General features: G+C 37.8%; 2 protein-coding genes across 2 annotated transcripts; both read right to left on the bottom strand.

The window, feature by feature from the left end:
* Positions 1-338: 338 nt before the first annotated feature.
* Positions 339-7,065, bottom strand: LOC128028737 (claudin-3-like). Its single transcript, XM_052616065.1, has 2 exons — positions 6,533-7,065; positions 339-1,295 (listed from the first exon to the last, which is right to left on the bottom strand). The coding sequence occupies exons 1-2, from the start codon at positions 7,011-7,013 to the stop codon at positions 643-645; spliced, it is 1,134 nt and encodes a 377-aa protein (XP_052472025.1). The 5' UTR covers positions 7,014-7,065; the 3' UTR covers positions 339-642.
* Positions 7,066-8,120: 1,055 nt separating this feature from the next.
* On the bottom strand, positions 8,121-9,921 carry LOC128028731 (claudin-9-like). The gene has a single exon (XM_052616059.1). It carries the CDS (start codon positions 9,451-9,453, stop codon positions 8,800-8,802), a length of 654 nt encoding a protein of 217 aa, XP_052472019.1. The 5' UTR covers positions 9,454-9,921; the 3' UTR covers positions 8,121-8,799.
* Positions 9,922-11,094: the final 1,173 nt, after the last annotated feature.

Below are 11,094 nucleotides of genomic sequence, written 5' to 3'. Positions count from 1 at the left end.
GACCCTCCTCTCACATTTCTACACTTGAATGAACCTTGGGACGGCTTTTAGTTCAGTTTATTTTATTTAATATTTTAGCTTACGAATTTAAGTGGCAGTATGAACCAATAATATATGTGTAAGAAAATTCAATTTGTACAAATAGACAAGTATACATAATAAAGAAATGCCCATTACAATTTGAATCGTGTCTAGTTGATGGTTTAAGAAAAAAGGATATTGACATTTTTTATTCTACAACATAGAGTAAACATTTAGTCAACTTTTCTATGTCAAAATACATCTAAATCAGACATAAACTCTTAGTGTAACTAGTCCAGAAAACTAAAATAAATAACCAATAAATTGACTTTATACACCCCAGTTAACTGAAAATGATGTCACGTTGAGATTTCAGTTGAACGTAACTGACCTAGCATGCATGTTCAAAACAATTACAAAAGGTAATTCCTCACTGTAAGTGTCCTTATACTCTGAACAGCCAACATCGCACTTACATGAAAAACTAAAACATCAAACAACTTCATAAGACATGGTTCCCCCACGATGGAGAATGTATGGCGTATTTTCACTTTTTTCCAGAAAATCTTGCCCATGCATTGAACACTGCAACACTGAGTTCAGAGTTGTCCTTTGTTTGTTTCACACATAGTCTCTTCTGTCATATCCTCCCCCACCTGTCGAGCGAGACGCAGGATACGGCATCCGAGACGGGTTATATTTTTTCTCCTGTGGAGGGCAGGAGCAACAAAGCAACGATCCACCCAAAATCAGGAGTGCGGCTGCTGCCCAGCCGATGTAGAGTGCTGCTCCCATCTCCCGTCTCCGGGCGTCAGGCAGCAAAGGGTTGTAAAAGTCCCTGATGATGCTGTTGGCAGACCAGGATACAGGAATCAGCTGCATAAGCCCAGCTACGATGAACAGCACCCCTCCGAAGATCATGACTTTAGCTTTGGATGACTCTTCTTCAATGCAATTAGTGCACTTGGCTCCACCAATGGACACCAATACAGCCAGGACGGTCAGAAGGATGGATATCACAGTCAGGGCTCGAGCCGCTTGAAGATCCTGAGAGAGAGCCAGCATGGAGTCATAGACTTTACACTGCATCTGTCCGGTGCTCTGAACCACGCAGGACATCCACAGGCCATCCCAGATAATCTGAGCCGTCACAATGTTGGAGCCGATGAAGGCTGTGACCCTCCACATTGGGAGAGTACAAGCCACGATGGCCAAAAGCCAGCCCAGCACACATGACACAATACCGATGAGCTCCAGGCCTAAAGACATATCTTCTTGAAGGATCTGTGCCAGCTACATGCAATGCCAGAGATACTGGTAAAATAACTGGACAGCAGTTTGAAAACCTGCAATATAAGCCTAATTTGGACCAATGCCTCGGAGCAAACAGAGCGCATCTGTGACAAAACAAGTGTCCTTTATAGCCCAGATCAGGTAGAGAGGAGGAGCCTGTTAGGATGGAGACATTACACAAAGAAGGGCTAGTCACACCAGAACAAAAACTGCTCTCCATTCCTGGAAAGTATTGGGAATCAAGAACAAAAGATTTGTGTGTCAATGTTTGTGCACATTCCACAATGAAGGTAGAGACAAAATAAACTTTTTGGAGAAATTGTTTTATATTGACAGGTCATTTTACTGTATTTTCCACAATTGTTTAAATTATTGTCTTCTGTGAAAAGCAGATGTCTATAAGGAGCTGTGTTAGTACATAAATCTCTAATTGCTGACAAGTATTGCCAGTTTTGATTGGAAAATAGTAGCAAAGTTCACAATGTGTAGCTTGTTGTTGTATACAATGGACATTTATAAAATTAAGTAAATGTTTCATCAATGTTTCATCAATTCTTCAAATTGTTTTAGTTAATACCTGGACTGTGCTGTAAGTAAGTTTGGGAGGGTTACTTCATAAAAATGTAATCAGAAATGTCACAAGTAATGATTAATAATTACTTTTGGATTACTTCATGGCCACATACATAAATAACATCAAAAGAAATGCAATATGATTAAGATAATTACATTTTTCTTGGTATGTTTTTTTCAGTATGTCTAAGTGTCAATATGTCTTTATTAGTAGTGTAGTAGTAACTATATAAGAAAAAAAAGTGCATTCTTTTTATGGAAAAATAGTAAATACTCTAACCATGGGTCATACAGGCTTTGCGTCAAGAAGATCCAGGGCATTCAAGCACTTTTTTAGTACAAAATTAATAAACTACACATTTTTCTTCTATTACAAGAAAATACATATTTCCTTATTCCTTACATTCTCTTCATAGAATATAAGCTGAATGCCCATGCTTCAGTTTTATCAATAAAGCTCCTTAAGGCCGTGGATGAGAATGGCCTGGATGCTTAGCTATTCAGAGCACTTCAGTGCCACAGACTTGACCCTGCACTACGATGATGCCACAGTACATTGGTTGCAGTATGGGGAACTTCATTGTCTAGGACCAGTATGTGTTGCTAATACTGACAGAAATTATGCACTCTGTTTTCACCATGCAACTGAACCCAACCAGCATCTAAGTGGTTGCCAATAACAGCTTTGATGAGAGATTCTTTGGGGCAAAAAAAGAGGAAAATAAGTATTGAAACATGGCCTGTCAGGCTCGTTCCTGCTCATCTTTATCTCACTACCCAAAGAAAATCTCAGAAAGAGCCTAAATCAGTTTTTATAGTCACGGTACAGATAGATGAAAAGTCAATCGCTGCCATAAAGCCAAGGTTTCTATATGGTTCACAACATTTGTTTGTTGCTGGTTGTTTTTGTGTTGATTTTGTCTTATGTCTTGTCAGTTACACCACGGCATTCCTCATGTACCTTTTGTTGGTTATGTACAATAAATACCTTGGACTTAGAACCTCTCCACACTTTCTGAGTCAACCAAGCACTAGAAATTCAAAACACGGGGGGCTATGAGAAAATATTTGGAAGGTTGCCCTCATTCCTTACATTTTTGAGGTAGTCCAGTGTACGTTATTGAGTCAGATGGCCTAATCTCAATGGACACTTTATTAGGCACATCCTTCTGATATTGAGTAGAGCCAACGTTTATCCCTGGATCAGCCTGATTTTCTTCTTGACATGGATTCAACAAGGCATTGGAAAGATTCCTTAATATTCTGGCCCATACTGGTATGATACCATCATAACTTTTTTTTTGACTTTGCATACATACTATTGGATTGAAGTGTGGAGGTCACTGATGTAACTGAACCTATTGTCAGATTCATGGAAATAGTTTGTAATCGTGTGTGCCATTAGAAAATGAGTGAACTGTCATCAAAAAAATATGCACATGGTCAGGAGAATTCTCAACAGTTGGATGTGGCATTTAGACATTACTCAATTAGTACTGGGACCCTAAATTCGGCATCTGTTTTGATGAAATGTTCAGGTGAAAATGCAATCTTTGAACATGTTTCAAGGTGCACATTTTCATAAAAAATGTCGTTATCTTCTCTGTGAATTTGTGAAAAAACATGTGTATCATGCACGTGTATTAAAGGTGCAATAGGTGATCTTGGAAAATGCTAAAATTAGCCTGATAGCACTGAGAGCAAACGTCCCACCCTCCCTGCAATCGCTGTCCATAGCCACACCCCCTGAACTAATTTATGCTCACAGACCAGAAAACCAGAGACAACATTACTACAATAGGGTACAGTAGTTGTTCCCAATTTCAGCCCATGTTCAGAAGTGAATTAAAGCCCTACTCATTGAGTAGGGAGCAATGAACATGTTGTAGGGGTCATATTGACCGGATCACAGTTCATTCATGTAGCTCACTTCTAATGAGCCTGTAATCTGAATTGGGTGTGTTAACTAAGCGAGACATCCAAAATATGTGTGCAGGGACGGGAATTGGGAACCACTGGGCTACATCATTTGTCTTTCACCAGCAAGAAACTTTTAAAAGTACTACAATACCAGTAAGGAAGAACAGGTTGTTGATGTTTGTCTGCCATTCTTGCTCTGTCTGCAAAGCGTGCATGAACGCGCTGATGAAATATCCTGTCTGCACGAACAGGGTGCGCAGATGTATGCAGATACGTTGACAGAAGCCATTTAAAATGCTCAGACTGAGCGTATTGATTGGATGTACATTTCTTGGTTCTACACCTTCCAAAGAATATATAAATACAGATAAAAACATGGTAGCACTTTATTTTACAGTCCTGTTCCTCATGTACATACTATGTACTTATTATAGTAATAACAATAACTATGTAATAACTAGGTACTAACCCTGAACCTACCCCTAAACCTAACACTACCCCAGTTACCTTGTATTACCAGAACTTTCTTAGATAAATATACTGTAAGTACACTATAAGTACATGTTAGTACACGTACTGTAAAATAAAGTGCAACCAAAAACATTTAGACCACCTAACTTAATGATTGCTATAGGGATGTGAAGAGAGTTTCAACAAGCATAACAAAAACATTTTCTGAAGACAATCACCCATTGCACCTTTAAGTGTTCAGTCTGTAGGTATGTGCTTATGATTATATTGTTTCTTTACAAAGTTACATTACCAGCTACTTTCCTGGCATTAATAATACAGTGTTTTTGGTAACAATTTAGACTATTCAACACTGTTCACTATTAACTAGTTGCTTATAAGGATGCATATTACTATCATATTACCTGTTTATAAGTAATACTTATAAAGCACATACTGCATTAATGCCTTATGCTGTATGACCATATTTTAGATACTTAAACATAAAGTAACTACCACAACTACTCCATTACTTTCTATCTGCAAATTAAGAATTTATTGAAGGAAAACTCTTGAGCTGATTATACACCGGCAACTTTTTGAGCATATTTGCCAGTCAATGTGTTTATTTATTTATTTATTTTTATTATGTTGCTTGGGCACTTTCACATTGAGAATGGATAACAAATATATATCTGGATACTTTAGATCGGTCATTGGCCCTGTGTCTCCCCTGGTTGCCCATTAAAGGCAACATTGGCCAAAGTTGCCCAGCAACATTGATCAAAAAGTTGCCCTGTGTATTGTTAGTCTTAGGAACTAATTAATATGTGTTCCCACAGTGTTATAGCATTTTTAGCAATTTTCAATTATCCATATGATATAACAATTTCATCTGTATACTTTCTTCTGCAATGAAAATCTTTCTTCTATTTCCTCATTCACTACCCCTTATATAATAAATACCATATTGTCCATTATACAGTGTACAATGTGAAGAACTTAAAAAGTTCTAGGATCTTTTCATTTTTACACAAACTTTACTATTGTTCATTAGAGAGGACTAGTCAATAGTCATTAATTGATCAGACAAATTTACTTACATTCGAATACAGCATATAGGGAAGATGGGGAAGGAAGTCGCCCTTGGGAAAAATGCAAATTTACTTTAAATGTATAGACACACATCAGCCAATGTGTAAAGGCATTGCAAATTATGTCTCATATTTTATGGATTGCATGATAATCAACTGTATCAGAGTTACAGTCCTTTAAGCTAAAATACTCAAAGCTGCATGGATGTCCTTAAAGGTCCTTAAGCAGCTTCAAGCTCTAAGAGATTCTTCTGTGTTTTTGTTACATTCCATGACTCAGTGCCTCATCTTCATTCCTGAAACAGGCCCATTGTCTGGGACTGGCTTAGATTAGGGCCCAGACAAAGACACGATTATTGTGAAAAGAGTGAGAAGACCTTGAAAACAGGTGAATAAATAGGCCTAGTGACAGCAGATTCAACTCATCACCTAATTATTGAGACTCTAAAACAGAATATTCTTCATTGTGTTTCATAGACAACTTGACATATTTGCACAGTTAGTTTGTTCATTGCAGTTTCTTTCTTTTTTCTGCTTGTTTTTATGTTATTTAATGAAAATGGTTAGTACCAGAAAAAGTCATGTAACAGAAAAAAATGATTCATATTTTTTTAATGGCTAAGGTTAATTTTCAATCCCTGCAGCAGACAGAGAAGTGGCACACTTCGACTACAAGAACATCCATGTAATGAACATTTTACGAAAGAAGCACTGAAGAAAAATTTAAATTATTGGTAATAACACAATACTAAAAATGACAACATTGTTATCAGTTTACACATGGCTATGAACATACTTATTCATGTGCTTATTATAAGTAATAATGTAATACTTGCAATTCTTCATAACAAAAGAAAGCACACAGCAAATTAGGAAAAGACACTTGAATGGCAAAACAGCAGAACTCACTGTACATAAATACACACAGTCTTAAGCCTTGTCATCATGTTCTCCGTTCAGGACATAAATGAACAGAGTTGCAACACATATAAAGAGTATGTTTGTTCACACATAGTCTTGTTTGTCAAAGCCACTGAGTGGAACAGAACGTGCAGCAGAGTAAACCATCCTGCTGGGTGGGCCGTACCTATTCTCCTCCTGTGGGGGGCAACTGCAGCAGAGAATCCCCCCGCCAATCAGCATAAGGGCGCTAGCTGCCCATCCCAGGTAAAGAGACGCACCTAGCTCCCTTTTTTGTGCCTCGATGATTATAGGGTTGTAGAAGGACCTGATGATATTATGAGCAGACCAACACACAGGGATCAAGTGCATGACCGCAGCACAGATGAAGGTGACTCCAGCGGCGATCATAACTTTGGCTTTTATGCGCTCCTCATCTAGGCATTTAGTGCACTTGGCCCCCAAAATGGAGAGAAGGAATCCCAGTACTCCCATCACAATGGCAATCACACACAGAGCCCGGGCTGCCTGCAAGTCTGAGCTCAAGGCCAGCATGGAGTCGTAGATTTTGCACTGCATCTGACCAGTGCTTTGCACCACACAGTTCATCCAGATTCCCTCCCATATGGTCTGCGCAGTTACAATGTTCACTCCGATGAAAGCTGTTACCATCCACATGGGCAAAGCACAAGACAAAATGCCTATAATCCAACCGAACACAGCTAAAGTGACCCCTAGCATCTCTAATCCTAGAGCTGCCATTCTGTTTTCAGAATTCGCAAAGGAAAGTCGCTCAGCACAATGGTTGATGCTTTATAATGCAATGATAAAGAAGGTGGAGTTATGTTGGAAAACGTCTCTGGGGATTGGCTAAACTTTAAGTGAGCTTAACCTTGGCATGGAAACGAGTTAGTTTAATGATTTAACTCTCTTCATGTGGTATTTCCCACTCTGAGACCAAATGGTGGTTAGATAAGAAAAGCCCAACGGCAACTAGTTAAAGGATAACTGGCATGACTACTGCATGTCTAGACTTTTGAATAAAACACTTCCAATGGCTTAGGATTGAAATGCATGCTTCAGGTACATAAACAAGTATACTACAAGCACAAACTTTATTTTTTGGATACTATGAACAGAGATTGATGTGAAAATTATAATTCAATTGATTTGTCACCTGAGAAGGAGAAATAAAGTCACTGAGGGCTAAGAGTCAACAGTCAAAAGACTGAATCACTGATGCCTTACAGCATGACTTTAGTTGCTATCAGCAATCCACGATTCCTCAAGGCCACACAGTAATAGGATCACTCTAACCTAAACAGCATCAGGCATTATTGACTCTCTTGCTTTTTCTCTCACACACATTATGTGCACACTTAGTCTTTAATCAGTCATGCATTGATATGTGAAGCCTGGTGACCTTTCATCAGCCTTTGCGATGTTTATTTATGTTGGAGCATGCGGAACAAGTGGAATAAGCATCTCCCAAATCCTCATCAAATGTAGTTTTTTTTTTCATACACATCGGTATGTAAATATTTTAATTGAATAAAGAGTAAACTAAATACTGTTACAGTACCTTGAAGGATAATATTTAATTACTATTTAAAAGTAGGTTGGCATATTAACCTATCAGAGCTTTACATATTTTCCAAATTACTTTTGAGAAATATTTACAGAAGATGCATCTTCTCTGTAATATAGCAGGTGCTTTTATCTTCACCCGTGAAGTCTAAGTTCCTCTCTCTTGACTAAAGAATTAGGCACAAAGAGGTTTAGAGATTTACTAGAACAACCAGCGCATTGTATCCATTCATGTCTGGGTCGACACGAAGAGTATCATTTATATTTGTGGTTGACCTTTAAGAGAAGGTCTGGTTTCAAATTATTACAAAGAGCATGTTTTGCGGACAATCTTTGCTTCACTCTAGTTTCAGAGTTCTCCAACTTTCTTTTCTCTTTTTCATTTCTTTTCTTTGTTTTTTTTTTTGTTTTTTTGCTACAGTTCCTTGTTGATTTAATGTTATTTAATGGCTGTTTAAATACATTCAGGCATGTCTGTCCATAAATTAATATGGTAACACTTTATTTTAACAATCCACTATACGTAACTTTACACATACATTTCAACATATTCTTGTAACTAAATTTAACCTAACAGTTTACTAATACTCTAATGACAGTTAGTTACGAATTTACTTATAGTTATTAAAATGTCTCAAGTGGACTCAAAATAAACGTTACCATTCATTTTGCAATATGCATGGGAAAACCTGCATTTATTATCATAATTTCATTGATATAAAAGAGCAGCTGATTATTCACCTATTAGCATTTGGATCATGCAAAACTTTGATCAAAAGACAAAGTAATTGCAACAATAACAAATACAATATAAGATGAAATGAAAATAAAAACAGTTGCCTGGTTGTTAATCAAAGTTCAGCATCAGTCAATAATTTGTTAATGACATGCTTGTTGCCGTCATTTAGCAGTCTTCTTGGCTTTTCTCTCAAGGTCCATCATGTGCAAAGGTTCAGACCCCTCAAACATAGTATCTCCTATCAAATCCATTCACAGAGACAGATTTGACCCCTGAGTAGTCCACTCTTTTCGGCACAGCATTGTTCTGTGCTTTTGAGGAGCAGGAACAAGACAAAATGGCTCCACCTAGGATCAACAGGCAGGAGGCGCCCCATCCGAAGTACAGCGAGTTCCCAAACTCCCTTTTTTGCGTCTCCTCTAGAAGCGGGTTGTGGAAATCCAGGATGATGCCATTAGCTGTCCAACAGACGGCCACTAGCAGCATCAGTCCACACATTATAAACGTCACCCCAGCTGCCAACATAATGCGTGGCTTGTTCGCTCTGTCTGAGGTGCAGTTGGTGCACTTTGCTCCAGCCACTGCCAGAGCCATGCCTATCACACCAAGCAGCGTACTTACAACAGTGAGAGCCCGGGAAGCCTGCAGGTCATCGGGAAGTCCCAGCATGGAGTCGTAGACACGGCAGTGCATCTGCCCTGTGCTTTGCACCACGCAGCTCATCCATAAACCTTCCCACACGATCTGAGTGATGACGATGTTCTGGCCTATGTACGCCGCTACTCTCCACATGGGCAAACAGCAGGCAACCATCACGCCAAGCCACCCGGCAACGGTCAGGATCATCCCCAGGATCTCCAGCCCGGCTGAAGCCATCGCGCTTCACTGTTCTGTTCTGTTTCACAGACTGTGATGCTCAGGATCCAGGACTCAGCTCTGAGGATTAGCTCTGATATTAGAGACTTGAAGATTTGCTTAAATGAAGAAATGATGAAAGAGAGAAAGGGGGAGAGAGAGAGAGAACGAGAGAGAGAGAGAGGGAGGGACGGAGTGAGAGATACAGTTTCTACCTTCTTTATACTGCTAAGAGAAGATGGAAGGTGGAGTCTTAGATGGCATCGTGGTTTGTGAGGTACAAGAGAGACTGGGGCTTTCTGTAGCACTTTTCTTGTACGGGTTGGCTTTATTAGGTATTATTTTCTTTTTTTATCAAATACGACAATCAGGAATAATATAAGAATAACTGCATGTATCCTGCATGTCATTAGTGAAAACAAAAGTGTTTGAAGTCATTTGATTGTTATCCTAAGAAGGAAGATTTTTAAAAACAATGCATTAAAAAGAACTTACATTTCTGTCTTCTTTACTTTTTCAGTCCCAGTATTTATATGGTTATCATATAAAAGTATACATTTTGTCCCACATTAAAATCTAGTGTCTAATGTGTCTTTGAGAAAATCTGCTGACTCACTCCTTTTTGAGAAGAGACAATTCATCTCTTTGTTTTCAGGAGTAGACAATAATCCAATGGGATCTTGGATCTGCATAAATATGAAAACATACATTATTAATGTATACTTCATATTCAAATATATTAATAGGCTGACTTTGTTCAGTTGCATAGTTTGTTTTACGCATTTACCTGAAATTACATATAAAAGTTTTATTCTGTTCTTTTTGATTCTGGTGCAGGTCATTTCAATTAATTCCACCGCTTGCTAAGAGTTAACAATAAAATGTTAATATGAATGAAAATGATGATTTAGTGTGTGTTTATTTTGTGTGTGTGTGTTTGTTAGATTAGATTAGATTAGATTCAAATTTATTGTCATTGTACATGTAAGTTACAAGGCAACTAACTGCAGTTAGCATCTAACCAGAAATACAATTAGCAGTAAGTACAGAATATATGATACAAATGTACAATAAATAGCTGTAGGGAAAAAGCTGTCCCTGAGTCTGCTGGTCCTTGTCCTGCTCCTGAAGCGCCTCCCAGAGGGTTAGGAGGTTAAACAGTCTACACTGAAAAAAGTAATAAGTAAATTTACTTAATTTTTATTTGGCAAGTTTTTGCACAAGCATTTTTCAAGTAAATTTAACACATTTGGAAATTAAGTAAATCTACTTAACTAAGTTAAGTAAAAAAAATTAAATAATAATAAGTACATTTTACTGAGTAAAATGTTATTAAATAATATTCAGTTAATGCATTTAGCAGACACTTTTATCCAAACAACGTACAGTGCATTCAGGCTAACAATTTTCACCTATCATGTGTTCCTGGGGAATCGAACCCCCAACCTTACACTTGCTAATGCAATGTTCTACCACTGAGCTACAGGAACACTTCAAGATTTTGTGAAAAATAAGTGCAAATTTCACTTACTTACTTTTTTATTTTGGAAAAGTTTTTACACTAACAAAAAACCCGAAACAGATATTCTAGAAATTTCTAAATGTAAAATATATTTTTTTTCAAAACAGTTTTATCAAATGAGGGTAAATAAGTCTCTCACT

This window comes from Carassius gibelio, chromosome A15 (assembly GCF_023724105.1).
Source record: "Carassius gibelio isolate Cgi1373 ecotype wild population from Czech Republic chromosome A15, carGib1.2-hapl.c, whole genome shotgun sequence".
Lineage (NCBI taxonomy): Eukaryota > Metazoa > Chordata > Actinopteri > Cypriniformes > Cyprinidae > Carassius > Carassius gibelio.
This window is presented reverse-complemented; position numbering and strand designations above follow the sequence as displayed.